Genomic DNA, 20,143 nt, shown 5'->3' with positions numbered 1-20,143 from the left:
CCCCAGTCTCCATGCAAATATTTCTTATTGTAAGCAAAAGTGGCCAAATCAATATATAATGATTTTAAATGTATATGTGTTTGTCATGTAAACCATTTGGAGATTGGCCGTATCAAATACGTTTATCTTAATCTATGCAGCAATTTAAAATATTAATGATGCACATGCATTTTTCATATTATGTGAAGTTTTGCTCCCCCTTTAAATGGATTCTTTATTTTCGTGGGATTTATTTTGCCCACTGTAATGCCATTAATTAGACATCCTCCTCAATAGACTGTCATATCTCCAGCACTTCAGAGATCTCTTAATAGCCTGTGACAGCAAAGAAAAGGAACTCTTTTAAATTTGGTGTTTTGTAACCATTACATAGCTTGCAGTTTTACCTAAGGTAACCAGAGCATGTTTCAATACGCATCTATTACACCCAGAAAATCAACTGTAAATTTGAGTATTTCCATGCTAATAGCTGCCTCTACACAAGATTGGCAGTCAGAACAGACTTGTGAGTGCCAGAAAGCAAAATACAACTACTAATGTTTGTATGTATTTAGCTTTAAATGATAAAAAGATATCTATTAAAGAATCAGCTGTTCAAAACCCCAGAAGCATTAAAATAAAATTTCAAACACAAGCTGAGCCAGTCTTTCACAAAAAGCCCCTTTCAACCTTCAACCATCTTCAGAAAGCCTCAAACTGGACTCATTTACAACGTGCCTGGAAGGGCCCTGTTCTGTTTACAGAGCTGCTGCTGAAGCTCAGTAATTCTTGCAGCTGAAAATAGTTGAGGCTGCGGGAATATTTTGGCAAAGTTCTTGTCCTAGTCTTATACTACTTGGCATCTGCTGTTGAATTTACTTAGAGAGGATACTAGAGGGACATTTGGCCTGAAGCAGTATGGCCACTATTATGTTCTTAACTTTGTATTACTGTGGTTTATAGCAAGGCTCTGCAGTCTCCCTCCTGCATCCCCGCCGCATGCCCACTGCACTCTCCTGAGGATGGGGAAATGCGTTCCTCAGAATCCCATCAGTCGCTGGGTTTGCAGGCATAAGAGAGGCCCAGGGGAAAGATGGTCATTGTGTTAAGGACAGCACACGGCCAACAACCACAGAGAAGGAGGGAAAAGGAACACATTGTTTGTTCTGTGTTCCTGTGAGACTGTCATCAGAAGGGGGTGATGCTTGGGGTGGGAAGAAACCGAATTATCACCTCCTGCTCCTGTCCTGTAGAGAGAATCATATATATCATCCTCCATAAGCGTTTACAAGACCCATCACTGAACACATTAGTGCTTCCTAGCACTGCCCACAACCACTGCCATTTCAGAGCAGAATGCTAGAAGCCATCAAATCTCATGTTTATTCATGTTCCAGCACGATCCTTTGGTTTCCTTTGCTCTCCCTCCCCAGTAACGGGAATACTCCTGCTGCATTAACAGGCAACACATTGCTGCTCACCCTCTCTCTGTTGCCTCACCCTATTTGGGTATGGAAGCAAATTAATTTAGTCTTCTCTCATAAAAATGGTTTGGGTTGGAAGGGACCTTAAAGATCACCTGGATCCAGCCCATGCCATGGGCAGGGACACCTCCCACCACACCAGGTTGCCCAAAGCCCCATCCAGCCTGGCCTTGAGCACCTCCAGGGATGGGGCATCCACAGCTTCTCTGGGCAGCCTGTTCCAGTCCCTTACCACCCTCTGAGTGAAGAATTTCTTCCTTATATCTAATCTAAACCCACCCTCTTTTAGTATAAAGCCATTACTCCTTGTCCTATCACTACAATCCCTGACAATCCTGGTTCCCTCACCAGCCTTTCTTGTACTTGTTTCAGACTGAATTCATCCTTCATCCATGTAGGTGACCAGAGCTTTAACCAGGAGAGGAATTGCTAGTCCTAATATTTATGCATAGGGGCATTAATATTTTTCTATTGCCATTCCTCATGTGTCTGCAGACTTCATTACCTTCTCACTGTTGCATCGCCTGTGGACACCCATGGTCATTAACCGACATGCCTAAATCAGCACCCCCCCCCCCCACTCCTCTGTCTAGCTGATGAGCTCCCAGATTTCAGTAGAAATTGTTAGCAGTCTGTCAGAGCAAGCCCTTGCACAGGCCATTAATGCCATTTCTATTACTCCAGCCCTCAAGGTCCTGCAGCTGCTCCCAGCTGATGTTCTTCCTTTGTACAGACGATGGCTCTTCGCTTTGTGCAACCAGCCACCGTGATTAGCATGCTCCTGCTTTGTGTGTCAAGGCTGCTGATAATAACACGAAATAAAATCTCTCCCAAAACTGATCCTTGAGGAACTTCCCTGGTGGCCTTTTCTCTACTCTGATAGCTTCCACTTCAATGCAAGCAACTGCTGCCTCATCAGTCTTCACTATCAGATGCATCTTACAGCTCCCTGTCTTCTGCAGCTTAACAAATAATTCCTCATGGGGCTCCAATTCAGTTATTTACTCAAGTCTAGACAGATGACATTTACCACTGTTCTTTCACCTAGAAAATCAGACATCAGGTATCATCATGCACAAAAGAGATGGCGAGGGTTGTATCTGGGGCTGTCATGGAGGAGTACTGAATTTAAATGCACAAGTGGCTATTCCACATTTCCACTTCTTGGAACAGCCAAGAAATGTCAAGGCACCCCCTTCAGGAAGATAATATCTGGTGTCTGTACTTACTCTAAAGTGAGTTTAAACTCACTCACACCTTCAGGATTTGTCCCTCCAACACGTGAATGCTAATTCTGAATATGTGTCGTAGCATGACTTTCTTAACGTTTCAATGTTAACTTCTGCAGCTATCACAATAGCAAAAAAATGATCATTTAATTCAGATGATCTAGCAGTGAACTCATTTCAGCTCCTCTCTTCTCTCCATCTCCCAAACACACTGATGAGCAAATCATTTAGAGAGGGGTTTGTCTGCTGACTGTATGGATTTTACTCAGCAGGAAAATATATTCATCTAATTGCACTTTGAATGGTAAGGATTTGAATAAATGAAATGGATTGTTCTATGAATAGAGGAATTAATGAAGACCAGTTTCCTGTGGGTTTGTGACCTATGTTCCTCCATTTCCTACCCTTCTACTGTCCCCTCTTCTCCACGCTTCCTATCACCTCACCTTGCTGCATCCCACTCAGCTCGTCTCATCAGTTTTTCATCTCCTCCTCTCCCTGCTGCCCTGTGTGAGCCAGCACAGATATACAGCTGCACAGAGCAGCGCAGGGCTGCAGCCTCACGCCTTCCTGGCCCAGCCTGAGCGGGCACCTGCTTCTGCCCCCTCCCTTGCCCAGGCCCAGGAGACTTGAGGAGGCTTCAAATGTCTGAAGGCCTGTTAAATCTGAGTTGAAATGGTCAATTAAATGGCCAACTAAAAGATCTACTGAGATGACTGGAAAGAGAAATGTGATGACGTATCCTTCAGTGTCTTAGAAAGTGGCTAAAAATCTCTTGCAGCATATATGCCACAGCTAGTCCTGCTCTTGGAGCTTGTCAGACTCCACAGTTCTGGAACACAGCGCAGAGAAGTCATTCCCACCACCAGCTACTGAGGACAGAAAGGACGTTCCCCATATTAGCATTATGAGCGTGATTAGAGCCACCTAATTACAGCTCTGCAACGACAAAAATCTCAGCACACAGATGTCAAGTTAGCCAGGCTTTTAAGTTCTTCATGTCCTGTGGCTTAGATTATTCCTGCTTTATAATTTTTCAGATCCATATTATGATTTTATGTCCAATTAATTCTCTGGGAGGATAGCAGTTCTCAGATGAACATGGAGTAAATACAATCAATAACAAATGGGCTGTTATGAGAGTTCAAGTCACTATGGTATTGTTAACATCTTCCAGTAGGACAGACTTAGTTTTTTGTTTTTGTTGTTGTTTCCTATGATGACACATTAAATACATAGCAAATGGCTTTAAGGTCCCTGTTTTCAAAGCTGCTATTGTATCAGTTTCCAAAAACGGTAAATTATGACGCAAAAGGGACCAAAGAAATTTGTCAACCCACAAATACTCCCTCAGTGCAACACGTTTGCATATAGTTTAGCTAAGAGGTGTATTTGACCCAGGCATTTATAATTAACTCTTAACTTGTCATACATAAAGAAAAGCTTTATATTAATTTCAATGTTTTTGTTGCAATGTAATTCCAAGAAACACCAATTAGCTATCAAATGCTGACAACTTGCACTTATCACTGATTAGGGCTAGATATGAACTATAAACCTAGCACATTACCATAGTGCAACAGCTCATTACCAGTGTAGCTTTCCTAGCTAATCTTTTCTACTAATTTTTATTTAGGGACCTTCTGGCTAGCTCATCTGAAAATTATACGCTAATGATCTGAGCAGAACTGAGAGCTTTAAACTGTAACACAGGAGAGAAAATAATTCTATTTGATCTCTTTATGTTATGATAGATGCCATTTAATCAATTAGCACAGCAGTACACCTCATTCCAATCCAGACCTAGCAAATATAAAAGAAAGCATAAAAGGGTGAGAGCTTCACATGTCTCTAGACCTTCTCTACCATGAGACAGGGCATCATATATATCATACATATGATAGCAGAGAATGTTTAAGAGCACAGTCACAGACAGCAGTCAAGATACTATTTCCCGTGGGTCTCCTACAAGTCTAACATAGTGGATTGCCAAGGATGTGGCTGCAGATAATAGATGGGACATGACAGAGATAGGGTCACAGCACTGGCCACTGTGTCTCACAAAGACGTCAGGCAGGAGGGTGGCCCAAGAAGCATCCTCGGGTGCATGCTGCCACTTAAGCCTCCAGAAGGTTTCACACAGGATGGTGGACCCCTGGAATGGCCCAGAACCAGAAATGTGGCTTCTAGTGATGTCTGCTTCCTCTACTTCTATTCTTCTTGAGATTATGAAAGTGTTTGAGGAGCTGCATCCAGAATACAGATTCTGAACAACCATGGACTACAGATGCCACAGCAGTGACAACGAGTGCTTCATATTTATTTGCTAGAATTACATAGAAATATATGATAAACAAGAATTACTTCTGAAATACATTGGAGATAAAGAAAAAAGGATATTTCATAATATCCACTTGTTAACGAGTATGAAGGTTTAAGGATGATAAAGGATGATAAGATGTAGGTAGGAAAACAATGTAAACAATCCACATTCTGTAAAGCTTGTATAAATTAAGAGTATTACAGGATATAGAAGTTCTGTATTTAATAACTAATATAAACAGATTGAGAGCAAAGACATAAAGATTTGGGAAGCAGCATAAGATTACATTTAGATGCTATCTCATTCCCTGTAATCTAACTGTGCTGGAGTTTCTTTTCTGAAGATTATGAGATTTACCCAACAATACCAATAATCATGCCGTGTGCTTACTGGACTCTACTCTGAATGAGTTGAAGATAGAGATGGTCAAATGCATATTAATGATTTGAGAAACAAAATATGGCTATAATTTAACGATTCAAACACCTACATTGCTGCTCTTTACTTGTCCAATTCAAAAATTAGATAATGCCAGAGAAAGTTCTCAACACTCATCTAGTCCTGACCTTAAGATGATAAGCAAGCGGTCTCTGAACTGCAGGAACCTGGACTCTTTTACTAAACAGTGGTAGAGATTTTTTCTTCATACTATGGACAAAAGGAGCAATCATTCCTCAGGACTCCCTTTTTTGGAATCTGAAAAGCAAGAGGCGTGAAGACTTGTCGCTCTCTGCCCTTCTTTCTAGATCTCCCAAAAGAATGTTCTCTAGTTAAATACAAAAAGATTTGCAGATTTAACAGCAAGAAACATCTCTTTATGAACATAATCAGACCACAAGGCAGAGGATGTTCATTTATTATGGAAAAGGAGCTGGAAGGAAAAAGCACCATACATATTCCTATTGCATATTATGAGGTTAACCAAGGAGAACTTACTTTTGCATTCAGGTAATGTGAAAAGTGATACAGGCAGCATATCAACTGTAAGGTCAGTTAACTCAGTCCCTTTTTATTAAGATAGTAATCATTGGCAAATAGTATTAGTTTGCTTCTGGCACAATAGAATTGTATTTCCAAATTGTACAATCTTAGAAGGGAACTGATATGAAGCTCCAGTTACCAGCACAATTAATACACAGAGAAGAATAAAAAGATTATTAGATTTAATATGGATTACAGAATCAGATATTAATAGGAAAAATTTGGATTTTTATATTCCTGTGAGATGAACTAATGTAAAGCAACACACTGGTAATACTTATCATGAAGCACAACAGTTACGGGTTTTGTATCTGTATGGACCATAAAATTATTAAGAAATTTATTTGTGCTCTGCACTGAGAGCAACCTTCAATAGAGACAGATAAAATAACTGTTTAGTACTTAAATGTGATATCGCTAGTCAAAATGATTTTCACATATCCCCACTGTTATATTGAATATTATCGTACTATAATTTCACACACAGCCTGCAATGCTCTTCACTCTGTTGAAAAAGTGTGCTGTTTTGTTGCTGCTCTCTTCAGGTACCCATTGTTCTCTGGTCCTTGGCTAGAGGGACATGTTTAGCAACAGGACAGTTTGCTCTCTGATTAGGCATCTAAACAGTTATTAGTGTGTAGCTGAGATTCCTTAAAAGAATGAGGCATCACCCTCTATAGAGAAGCACCACTGATGGATGGGACCTGGACAATGGAATTAAAAATTTATTTTCATTGTCTTATTGCTCTATTTAAAAAAAACAAACAAACAAACAAAAAAAGGCAGAAAAGTTTAAGCTAAACTGTGAATTTTTCTGGGAGGACAAAAAAATCCATTTCAATTTTCGCAGCACACCTAACAGAAGCATTTGATACCAGGAGGAACCAGGGAAGTTCTTCCACAGCACTGCATAAACATCGTGGCCCTGGCTGGACAAGGCTCAACCCTGCTGGGAACACAGATGACAGCCCCGAGGAGCATGTACAGGAGAGAGACCCAAAGCATCGCATTCAGATTCACAACAGCAGGAGCCTTTCACCAAACAGTACCCTCATTGCCATGAGGCTTACTGTGCTGAGAGGAACATTAGGGGAACTGGCATGACACCTACAAATGGACGCTGAGGATTTCACTGGTTTGTGACCTACCTGAGGTTTGTCTGACACACACAGAAATTATTTCTGGTGAAGGAACCCATAAAGCACTGCAACCAAATGTAGCTCAAGACCAGCAAAAGCTACCAATTAAAATACCATTACACAACACATCTAAAATGGCAGTAGTCATCTAACAAGAGAAAAGAAAATCTGTTACCAGTTTAACAGGCTTATTTTATATTCTGTATGATGCAAAAATCCCAAGGGTTACCAAAGAACATTCTCAATTTTTCTGTAAAACACACTCCACAGTAAAGAACCTCAAATCCTGGCTGAGAAAAACATGGGAGGGTTTCACAAATCTCACTGGAGAAAAACTCTGTAGCCTGCCAACAGGTTTTCTTTCGCAGACATGCATTTTCAGTCAAATCTTACTCAGCTTTGCTCTTCCACCAGGCCCTCTTTCACACCACTGTGTGTATATATATATATATACACATATATATATATAATTATAAATATGTGTGTGTATATATATGTAAAAATACAAAAATATATATACACATTATATAATGTATATATACATATATATATATATACACACACAGGACTGTAGCAACTACCGCACAGTTACCCTCAGTCTCCTTTTGCACAAGGACAACTATCTTCCACCACTCCACAAGTGCCCATACGTGAAAGGTGAGCAGGAATCAGGAGATGCATGTGAGCGTGGTCTGAGTACATAGAGCTCCTGGCACGCTCTCTCTGTCTTTCTGCAGAAGCGCAGTTATTTCTGTAACACCATACCTTTGGAAACATTTTTTCCCCATGCAGTGTATGCCAACTGGGTAGCAGATCTGGATACAGCATCCAATTCTTGTCTTCTTGCACAGGCGTGTAACTTCAAAGCACATCACAGGAAGCCTGTGAAAAACCTTGTTTGCAACACAGCAAAAATGTGGTCTAGGAGCACAAAAGATTCTTACCCTGTTTATATCTGGAGGCAGAAATGAAAATTGTGTCCAGTCCTTATAAGACTGCTTCAGGGAGCTTCAGGTCCTACTGGCAGAGAGGTGATGAGGTTCTTTTAGTAGCTCCTGTTGTAAGTGGTTTCCTTCATTTGCTCTCCAGCTGCCTCCAAGATGAGCAGCACAGGTGCCTACTGCAGCCTGGGCTGCCCTGAGGGACTGGCACAGTTGGCACAGGAACTACAGGAGACCCCTGTCCCCTCGAGCTGCTGCAGAAGGCAGGCAGGACACCCAGCAGGGCTGCAAGTTCTGAGAGCAGGGCAGAGACCTCAGTGAGAGCACCCACTCCTGCACAGAACAACAGAGCCTTGGCTCAGGTTGCCCAAAGAATCTCCCTCCTTGGAGATCTTCAAAAGGCACCAGGCCCTGGGCAATCTGCTCTGGGTGTCCCTGCTTGAGCAGGGGGTTGGACCAGATGACACCCAGAAGCCATTCTGTGGTTCTCTGAACACATTATTGTTTCAATTCTGAGCCCCAAAATCCCTTCCCATCTACTTCAGCTCCCAGTTTCTCTTTTTGTTCTACAGAGGCTGAAGACTGCATCTCCACAGGTCCCACCTTTGTAACAGCACCCAAAATAGCCGCTGCCACAATTCTGCTAACCCAGCTCTTTGCTCTGCAGAACCAGAAATCAAAGGAAGGCAGAAGGGCTGATATTTCTGACAGTACTGATGTGCATTTTATCATTGATTTTCAAAACGAGTAAAGCTTTTTTTCTGCCCAAGAGCAAAACTTAGGAATAGAAAGAGAACCATTTATTAACTCAAGCCCCCTAAAAAATAACCTATAATTTAAAATATGGCAGATAGAACACTTTTGCTGATGTGATAGGTAGGACAAAATACATCTAAAACAGTTCCTGCTGTCTGAAATTACTTTTATTAAATGTTGTCACATATTGCTGGAAAACATGTCACCTGATGGCATTTATAAATAAACAAAAATTTAAAAATTAAAATATTCTAACAAGTTTGGTTCTGCAGCAGGAGAGGGAGCTCATTTTAATATTTCAGAAGTTAGTTCTCACCAGCCTGCTCAACTCTGAAAAGTCAATGCATATTTTAAAAAATTCACTTCACATCTGTTCACTGTGTACAGGCCTGGAGGCAAGCACCATCCAGAAAACTTTGATCATCCAGCAGAAACTAGTTGGTATCTGAAGGGCAGTGAGAGGATTGTCTTCGTCGCTTTCCTCTCAAACGTGTTATGAAAATAACAACTTCAGTAAAAGTTTGTAGGGAAAAAAAAACAACATCTTGCAGCTGCAACACCATTCAAATGCTCCTGAAGCAATATGAAAACTGGCTGAAAAATTCAGCATTTTGAAGCCCCTAATTCTCTTCAAAGCTCTTCAAAATGGGCCTGTCACTCCATTGAGGGGGATCAGTTAAGTTTCATATTGGTGAAATAGAGTCAGAGAAAAGACACGGTCTAAAGAAGCATTGTTCAACAATTTGCCCTTAGAATGTATACTAAGATTTTGTTTACTTTTGAGTTCACAAATAAGATTTATATACATCTCCGCCTTTGAAAAGGAAAATCATATAGTCCTGCCTGTGCCACTTCAGGAGTCACAAATTCCTATTTATGAGACAAGTTCCTATATAACCTCCTTGAGCTCAAAATTCATGGTCACAGACCCATTTGCAGGAAGCCATCAGATGATCGTACATTTCCTCTTTTCACATTCACTGATTCACACCAGCAAGCTCATCCCTTGCAATCCCTGACAATCCCATCACTAGGTAACACTTAACCCCATACTGCTTCTCTCAAAAAGTAAGCTGTTAATCATCGAATACTGAACATGAACTACTGTATACAATACCCCTTAGCAAGGATTTGAGGATTATCTCATCTAATTAGATATAAGCATGTTTTCTAATCTCTGGGCTTAAGTCAAAGCCCAATAAAAAGACCTCCATTGACTTACACTGAGTTTTGGATCACGCACTGTGAGAACTTGATTATGCATTTCAAAGACAGAGACCTTAATAAAAAGTGTAACTAATGACAAAGGAAGAAAAGCAGTTAACTGAGTTAAATGGTCTGGATGTCCCGTGTAACAAGGGATGAGTCTTGAGAAAGAAATCACTAAAAGTTTCTGGAAGTCATGCGAGTGTAACAACTCAGCTGACTGCTAGTTTTCAGACTCCTAAAAGCACGAGATTCTAGTAGACACACTAAAACATGCTTTAATATTTATTTATTTATTTATATAACTGCCTGCCATGTGCAAACAGGTTCATTCTAGCAATGAAAAGTTTGATTCCTGGGAATTTATTCCATTGACTAACAGGAAGCACTGTTAGCACGCTTTCAACCTTATATCCCTCTGCCTCATTACTGAAGGATAATCGTTCTGCCACCTTGTCTCACCAGAGCAATTCTTTCCTCCTGTGTGTACTTGCATCCTTGAAATACTACAGAGCAGTTGTCATCTCCCCTCTCAGAAAGGAGCTTCCTTGCAAGCTATGAAGCTTCATTTCTGTTACGGTGTTCTTCCACGTAAGCAACCCTCTCACCTCAGACCTTTCATAATTCCTCTTGCTTCTCTTTTAAATACCCTCCAGCCTGTAATATCTTCGTAACAATGAGGTGCTCAAATCCGAATGAGGTATTGTAGGGGCTGGCACTATGCAAAGAAAAGCAATTTTCTTTGGTAGTCTGCAGTGGTATGTGTGTGCCTTCTTGCCCCAAGTCACCCCAGCTTTGTGTAGGGAAAGAAGGATCAGTAGGGAAATGAAAGTTAGCTTCACAGATAATATTTGCACAACTGTTCAAGGAACTGGATATAACCAAAAATGTGAACTAAGGCTAATAAAAATTACCACATGCTTTTTGATAATTTGCTGCATTGCAAAAGATCTCATTATTCCAAGAATATGACTATTTAAAAATTGTTCAATTATACATGAAATGAATTACCACAACGTTTCCATGGGAGAAAATGTATTAGTGTTCAATTGAGCCTGAACTAGTCAGGGAACAGGTGGGAATAAACTGCTGGATACCCTTACTGAAGCAATATTAAGGTTCAAAATGGCATTTTAATGAATTAAGTATAGATTCATTTGTACATGAAATCACCACAACTGCCTGTTTGGGTCCCAGTCAAGTTATAATTCAACAATAACTGCATGCTACCGGATTGCTTGTTCATTACCAGTCGTGGCTGTGCTGGCCCTGGACCAACATGGTGTCCTTCCCTGATACAGCTCTCTGCTGATGATAGGAATGGCTATTTAAATGCAATTAGTAATTGCTATTAAATCTTCCTATAAGCCAAAAGCACTTCCCTTCTCATTTCATTTTGCAGTTCATCATTATTTGCTTATTACAGTATCTGTAAAGAAGCAATTCATCGAGTGGCTGAAAGAGCATTAGAAGAGCGAGCTCACAAGGCCTGATTCTTCCCATGTGAACATCCATGCAGAGTGGAGCCACGTCAGCTGAGGTCTGCTGTAAAACTGGGGTAATGGGATTGGGCTCAGTGAAAGCAACACACTCACCTGCATCCTCCCCACACACATGCAGACACCCCTGCTCCAATAATTAACGTGCTGTCAGTCTGGCAGAACTGAATTGAAAACGCAAAACTGGGGAATGGCATGCTGTGGCTTTGTGCTCCACTGAAGCTTTCCTTGAGGATTTTGTCTACTACCTCTCATTAACTTGGTGATGAAACACACTACTGTAGGACATGCAGATAAATGTCAAATCTGCACTATCAGCTGTACAAACCATCCTACAATAAACTGCATTGCTGATGAAAACTACAACAGTGATTGCTGGAGCATGCAAAATCTGTTACCCTCCTGCTCCTAAGTTGCAGACTAAATTAATAAAATGTAAAAAGTTTTCCTACATTCACAGACTGTGCATCCCTGATTCCATCTACAGTTCCCTGGAATAAAGAAGAAAATTGACAGATACTCAACCTAGTAAAAGTGTCAGCTACAGAAAACCCCCAAAGGTGAAAGTAATTGCCAGATGCTCCAAATCCTCATTATATCCATGCTGACAGTGTTTCTGTGCTCACCTCTTGCTAGCAACTGCATCACTCTTCCAAGTTGCCAGAGCACTCTGGCAAGTGTCAAAGAGCGTGCACCTAAGGCCAGGTCCTCAGCTGGTATAATATGGCAAAGCTCCAAGGGCTTAAGTGCCTGCCAGCCAAAGCTCTGGCCCGTGCGACCTGGCTGCCAACGTCATGGAAAACTTCCTTTGTTCCTGAGCAGCTCATGGTTTTGATAGCTAATTAGGAAATATTTCACATTCAACAAAATCTCAATTGACAGCTCTCCTGCAACCGGATCACTTGGGGGTATTTCTTAGGCTTATTCCTTTATTTGAATGGGCTCATCTCATTTCCTCCTTTGCTTCCCAGTTCTTCTCTGTGGATTGTTGCCTCCTCTATGCCTTATCTCCCAGTCTCTCTTGGAGCTCTCCCATTCATTTTGGACCATTTCCCAGTCCTGGAGCTCTGTTTCAGCTGTCACTCATGTCCTCATTTTCCCTTTCTATTCCCCATTTATCTGCTTTCACATTTATGGAAGTAAACCAGCGAAACAGTTCTTCACCCACTTCTAATATATTAAGTATTAAATTAACACAGAAAAATCGTGGATTTCAAAGGCTGCACAAGATTTTATTTTCTGAGGCTTTCTGTGGCTTTTGCACCATATTCTCACTGAGAAGAAGCAAAAGCAAGCAACAGAAAATAGGAATGCAGCAGTGAAAAGCATAAGTAACTGAAATCACTCAAAATAAAATAAAATAATAATAATGTGATTTTAGGTTTAGGTGTGGGTAAAGTCACCAATAAACAGATTCCCCATTGAGCATATAGTTCAATTTTGGCATTAACTTCTTACACTTACAAAACAGACTCAATTGTATGAATCCAACTAAACTAAGACTTAGTACAAGCCTGTAGCTAAGGATAAAATCTCCAGTACTCATACGAGTTATTGTACAAGAGTCCTCCTGGAAACAAGGACTCCACCAAGCAGCGTACCATTTTCCTTACATAGAATGCTCTTTCATTGATTCGGTGTTACTGCCAATTCTTTCCTCAGCAGCTGCTCAAATTGCTCTGCAGAGAAACCCTCCCAGGACAGCACTAACAGAGCCATCCCTTGTGATGTTCCATCTTCTGAGCGTTAGTAGGAGCAACTACCAATGAGGATAATCCCAGAGTCGGACCAATCATGCTACTACATGCTTAGTAGCAGGCATACTGGAAGCCCTGTCAGAGTCTTTCACTGCTGTAAAAAAAAACACCATATTGTGTTTGATTCTGTGCCTGTACCATTTTTATAGTGCTGCAATTCCACTGATGACAGTGGAGGTACTCCTGATTTATGCTGGGATGGAAGAGAGTGCAGGAAAATTACCACTACTGTAGTTTACTTGCCACCATGGCCTCTCTTTCAATTATATTGTCTTCACATCAGTTAAACTCTTGGTCTATTCTTCCACATGCACTTTCTCCCAGTTCGCATCTGTGTAAGAGCCCCCAGACCATAATTATTAATTTTTTTTAGTATAATAGATAAATAAATGGCAGAGATGTGGGTAGTGTTTGAAAAGTATAGCATCCGTGCTATTTATCAGTTAATTCCAGGTGCTGTGTTCAGTTTTAAGTTTATTGCGAAGTGGTTTTTAGCTTTCCTTATCTCTTCCTGAAAAGTTTTCACTGATGTTTTATTTGAGAATATTCTAACTTATCTTACAAATGCAAAGGCAAGATGCATAAACAAAAGATACCCCCATTCTTTTCTCTTGCAATTCCTCACACAGATGAAAAAACTGCAGACAGGTACACCCATTTAACCAAGAAGCGAATCTCAATAACTGGATTCATCCAAACCTCATTTTTGTTTTAACCCCAATAATCAACTAGCAATTTAAGTAAATACCTGACATAAAGCATACTCTTTCAGCTCATCTTTTATACCACAATACCATAATACATCACTTTCCCTTTCCTCCTTTTTACTTAAAAGCAGTAATAGTCTGCCCTTGGGAAAAGCACAAAGCCAGATTTTCCATCCCATTAGAACAATCTGTGTGAGTCTTTAGCTCTGAAATAAAGGTAACAGAGTCCTAACAACACTTACAATGTAAGTCATGCTTTCTGCCAAGTCTGAATGCTCTTTACAAAGTCCTGCTTGATTTTTTTCTAGCTCGGTATTATAAATGTGAATATATACATAAATAGATGATTTTCCAAAGGTCACGCAGAAAGAAAGAAAGTTTTAGCCTAAGGTTTAAGCACCATATTAGATCTTAAAACATGTTGGCTCTGGCTCTTGTGTAACCTTATACCAAACACTTAGTGTCTTTTATTTTCTACAAATAAATAAATAAAATAAAAATACCAGCATGTAATATATGGGACAATCTGCAAACATCTGAGAGAGAAGCAGAAGTTCAAAGAATAACATTCATGCTTTCAACTCACACCCATCTGTCTTATGAACAAGACTCCACCTCTGGATATGCGTGAGCATCTAGTTCAAAATCCAGGATGCCTCCGGAAACACAAACACATTGGGATAGCACATTAAGAGAAAAGCCTATTAGATAAAACAAGCAACAATTTCTGAAAAAGAAATTCATACAGCCTTGCACTTTTCTAAACAGTTTTCTTCCATTCTCATAGCCATTAAGATGTATAAAAATGATTATTTCCTAAACAGCATTACCATGAATTATCGCCACTACTGTTGCCTAGCAACTGGAGTAATTTTTGAATAGTGAGCTACATAAACCAGTATCTGGAGTTTGTGCAAATGGGTATTCATCTGAGGGTTTAAAACACATTCCTCATAGAAATCAGATGCAGAAAATGCAGCACTAATGTAAAGCTGAAACACTTTTAAGAAAATAAAACAGCTCTAATAACTGCTGCAGCTTAGCAAAATCCTCCTCCTATAGCAGAGCTGAGCTCTGTCAAACTTGGTCAAGGCTGGAGGTGAGTTCTTTGCTCTCCTTGGGGTAGCACGTGCCCCTTTCCAATTTTCATGAAGATGTTTGGCATCCCTGTGGAGGAAATCATTCTTGCCCAGTCTTCTGAGGGATTTGCTCCTAACTCAAGAGCAACAGAAAATGGTGACATGAAATGGCAACGTATTTAATTCAAATAAATAATTCTATTTTTATATGACACATATTGAGCTAGAAGAACTCACTGGTTCATATCACACTATGACAGAGTGATGTGCTTAAAAATGTTCAAAATTGGTCTGGACATTAATAATGACAAAGAGATAACCCACTGATATATTAAAAAGAGTTTATAAACACATAAATGAAAGACACAAGCTCCCTTAAATCATGGCATAGTCACTTATTAGCTGCATGTGGTTAGCCATTACAGAGATTCTTGCCCATTCTTCAGACCCAAGTGGAATTTAACTTGATTGCAGGACAAGATCCCAACCTGTATTGTTTGATGTCTGTTTGATTTCTTACAGCTTTAATAGACAAGTTCATGCTAAAGATAATGTCAATCTGTGTTACTGTTGCCGAACTCTTTTCCCAATGGAGAAAAATTCCAATGTACTGGCTTCCAAGGCTTCCTAGCCTTATGGGTAAGAAAAAAATGTAAAATGTGCTGAACACCAGCATGTTTCATGGAGACTGCAGACAAAGAGGCAAATTCATCTTGGCACAAACACACTGCCTGCTGAAGACAATGGAGTAATATCTGCCTATACCAACAATGAATCTGAGCAAGATTTTCCATACAACTGCTACCTGTAGAGACAAGGCTGAATACAGCACTAGGTGGAGTTTAAGAGACTGCAGCTTCTCCAAGTTCAGAAAACATTTCTGCAGTAAGAGAAAACCTTTATGTGTTGTTCTCAGACATTATTTCAGGGCTCCCAGGAAGCTGTATTGTGCCCACCAACAGGCTGCCACAAACTACCTAATGGCTGTTTAATAGCTCAGGCAGAGAAGAGATGCTCCATTTTGCCTGTTACGATGTGAAAATTTGTTGAGACCACACACACGATGCACAGTGCTATTGTATAAAGGAAACATTTCCCTTGTTTTCCTTCAGTACCACTCACAAATGGCAGTCAACAAAGTTTTAATTTTATCCTTAATGATGAAAGAGAATAACCCTAAACAAAGGGATATGATCTCAGCTAGATAGGCTAGCCATTGCTGCACACAAGAGGTGCTACTGAACACATACCACTTCAGTCTATGGGATGCACAGCCTCTTCTACAATGCAGCACACAAACATACACACACACACATCTCCTTCCTCTCTCCTCCACACATGAGCTACACACACCTGCATTGCCAGATCGTGTGCTCCCACAGCCACCGCTCATGAATAGATCACCCTTGGGAAAAAATACATTCTGCACTCTTCTCAGCAAGAAGTGGACAGAAGTTGCTCCAAAATCCACCAGCATGTTTAGCAAATTTTATTTTTAAAATCCTCTTTGGAGACAGAGATATTGCCTCTGATTTCCAGACAACAAACCACTGCTGTATACTGTGCTTCTCTTCTTATGGGAGCAGATACAAGACGAGATGCTGGCCTGAAGAGAGCTTTTATATTCTTTCAGCAGTACGGAGGCATTGATGAGCAAGTGTGCTGGCACCAGTGGCTGTGGAAGCTCAGAAGTGCAATAGCTGGGAACCGCTGCAGAAAGGGATCGCTAGTGCAGCAAGTGGGAGGCATGTTTGGTAATGCTTTTCTCACAGCCAGGCACTGCCAGGGAAAACAGCTGTTGTATGTGGTAACTATTCCTTGTGTGTTCCGTTCTAGCCTAGGGAGCATCATTAACATCATTTTTCTATTTCTACAGTCTGCCTTCTCTTCTCTCCCATAAAAACTGAAAGGAAGAAGGACAGATTTTTTTTGATAAGTATAGATTGAGCTGCATTTAGTGAAGTACAGTGTTTAAGCCATTTCCACACTACAACCAGGTGAATAAGCCACAGAAAATTTCATGAATATTTATATGTACAAATTTGGTTAGCCAACTGAATACCAGTCTGACTGAATTCAAGGAACAGGAATATTTCTGAAGAGCATGCTTTAAGCCAAGACTGCCAAACAATTTTGGGAAATAAATATTTAAAGAAAAATAAAACCAAAAACTCATTTCATCTTTATTTTCTAAAATGAAGACAAAACCACAAAGTAAAACTTATCAATATCTTATGCTCTTAAATGAACTTGAGAAAAAGCACTTTTATAATCTTCAAAGTGGTAAAACAGATAGAATTTATGGACGCAAACAAACTCTGTAAATGACTTTCTTAGTTCATTTTTCATGTCACCCTATTGTTCCCACCTCCAGATCTGATACACACATTTTCCACAGATGTAGATGTACATTCAGTAGCAGTTCAATTACAAGATGCTACATAAGCCATTCCTATGAGGCTGGTTGCTACTCCCTAGGATTTAGGCTACAGAAAAGCAATACCTTCCCACAAAATAAGAAAACTCTCTAAAATAAAAGTTGTATGACTGTCTGGGTTGGGTAATGAGTCCAAACTTGCCTTCAGACCTGTACACATGATGAATGGGCTGAGACAACACTGAAGAGAAATGAGTACAAAACATACGTACTAGCTGAGGATCTCCTCTAATTTCCCAGAAGCCACCTGCAGTAGCAAAGGCCACTTGTCTAGTGTGACAAATAGGGCCTACTTCTTTTTTTTGCAAGTGAAAGGCTGACAGAGATTCAAACTACACAAAAATAAAATGTAAAGTAACCTTGCATCACAGAAACAATCCTATGGTAAAGATTCATGTACATTGTGACAGATATTTTTGAAAAACAAAAATGTGTATAATGAACAGTAAAACATTTTTCTCTATAATGATTTCTCTCCTTTATGAAAGGAACTTTTGCTTCATGGAGCAAATACGAAACTGGATCTCTGAAGCTTTAAAGGATTAAAAAATTTTCGAACAATCCTAGAAAACAAAATCCTCATGTGTTGAACTTTCATCCATAAGATCTTTAAGGCAACCAGGTTCTCTATCTTCAGGCTTCTTCCTTTGAAACCTGAACACGAAATACAGTGTAGCTACCAGACATACAGCTAGATCAGGCTTCACTCAACTTCAGGGAGGCTTTGCAGACTGCCTCAAGAGGACTGCACCAACCCCAGGAGACTGCCTTCCTGCTTACCACAAGTCTGGAGTGAGACAAGTAAACTGCTTGCAAGCATCCTCTCATTAGGTGGAACAGAATATCACTTACTTGTACGGGATGTGTTTGCTTCCATTGACAAGGGCAAGGATGACATTGCCCAGTGCTGACAACGAGAGACAGAGGCCAGAGCTTCCTTCGCGGTTTTTGCTGAGCACTTTCACACAGCTCCCCAGGTCAATAAGGTGCAAGCGGCTGCGACCTCCAGACACTGCCATAAACAAAGAAAGCAAATAGTTAGCATGTGCCTCCAAAAGCAGTTTCCCAGGAAAGCTAAAGGCTAGCTACGACTTGTGAAGAGGAAACAAACCAGAAACCTCTCCTAATTTGTGGTATCAGCAGCAAACTGTAGGGATCCTGTGAGTTAACTTTCAGCCTGTATTGCTATATGTTTCTGTCCACTACTGACTTGCTTTAAAACTGATGAGGTTTTCATTAATCATCTGCTCCTCCGAGTTTAACCCTGTGGCAGGCGGTCATCAATGTATTGTTGTTTTTGTTGTTTTTTTTTTTTTTTTTTAATATAACTCCTTTAGCCTATACCTTAGTTGGCTCTGTTTCTGTCTCTGAGATTTCTGTTTCTCTGCCTGGAAAACTACAGGTTGAGAATTGCTGCTTGGTGAGCAGTGGTTTTGTGATAGCTTCAGTTTTTCTCTTGTCCTTCCCATCTTGGATACTGAAGGTTCATAGGAACGAAGGCATCAATGGGATATTAAACTTTGCTTTAAGTTTACATATTTTTAAATTATCATTTGGGCTAAGAAAAGGTTTTCCATGCTGTGTGTAGTGGGTTGTTAGAAAGCTGTTCTGTTCTGAAAATGGTTTCTGTAGAACTGGTAGTGGGTGCCTGTTTTCTGTCATGCTTACTCTGTATCAACACAACTACACTGAAAGTGAAAGGATGTTACCTTTGAAATACCAAGATTAACAAACGTTTGCTCTTATGAAAAATCTATGTTTCCTTTATGAACCCAGGGGTGGGGACTTCGCAAAATTTACAGAAGTGCTTCTAATTTTCTATTTTCTGAAGACAATTTCCTAGCTGCTTTCATTTTCCTTTTTTTGTGTTTTGTTGTTGTTGTTTTACATCTGCTCTTTGACCAGTTGTCCCTATTCTCAAGAGTTAGTTTAGAAGCAACTGAAAGAAAAGACAGTTTTGTTATAGAATCATAACTCAAAAGTTAGCACTCTTTGAGGATCTGAACATAAACAGAAGTAGAAATACTTTCACTTCTAAGTTTACCTCTGTGCAACTAAATTCACAGCCATTTCTACATAGCACCCTAACTCACGCATTTAATCAAAAATATTTATATATATTGGAATTGGGGGAGACCTGCTCACAAGAAAAGATGGCAATGGGAGCAACTATATGATGGAGATCTTAGAAAATAAGTTTTCAGATACATTTCATTGCTTTGGAAATGCCTTAACAACCACAAACACATTTTTCAATGATCCTGCATTGAGTAGCTGTGGTACCATGGCATGTAGGTGCCACAGGAGGTAGAAGAAAATCCACAGAAGGAAATAAATGCACATAGATATATGAAGAAGAAACTTGTAAAACGCTGCGTGTTGACTAAAAGGTGATACATGATCATATAATTTTGCAGATTTACTTAGAGAAAGTTTAGTATGAAATACATATCTAAATATATAAATCATACAGCTACCAAAGGCATATAAAACATCAGAACACTAAAGGCATATGTAAATTGGAAGATGTTAACCGACATTCAAAAAATAAGGAGGGAGAGAGATTTCATTTTGAATGCACTGCAAAGCACAAGGCTCACTGCTTATTGCTACTACCTGGTATCTT

The 20,143-nt window shown here is 40.0% G+C and overlaps 1 protein-coding gene across 1 annotated transcript in view; it reads right to left on the bottom strand.

The window, feature by feature from the left end:
* KIF26B (kinesin family member 26B) overlaps window positions 1-20,143 on the bottom strand; it is a gene marked incomplete at both ends in the record, with an annotated part of 290,212 nt that overhangs the window by 31,621 nt on the left and 238,448 nt on the right. The window contains one exon of the mRNA XM_084283885.1: window positions 18,370-18,529. Coding sequence (XP_084140011.1) covers window positions 18,370-18,529 — 160 coding nt within the window. The remainder of the gene's footprint in view (window positions 1-18,369; window positions 18,530-20,143) is intronic.

This window comes from Netta rufina (assembly GCF_964035555.1).
Source record: "Netta rufina genome assembly, chromosome: 3".
Taxonomy (NCBI): Eukaryota; Metazoa; Chordata; class Aves; order Anseriformes; family Anatidae; genus Netta; species Netta rufina.
Note: the sequence above shows the minus strand (reverse complement) of the source record. Positions and strands in the feature narration are given on the sequence as shown.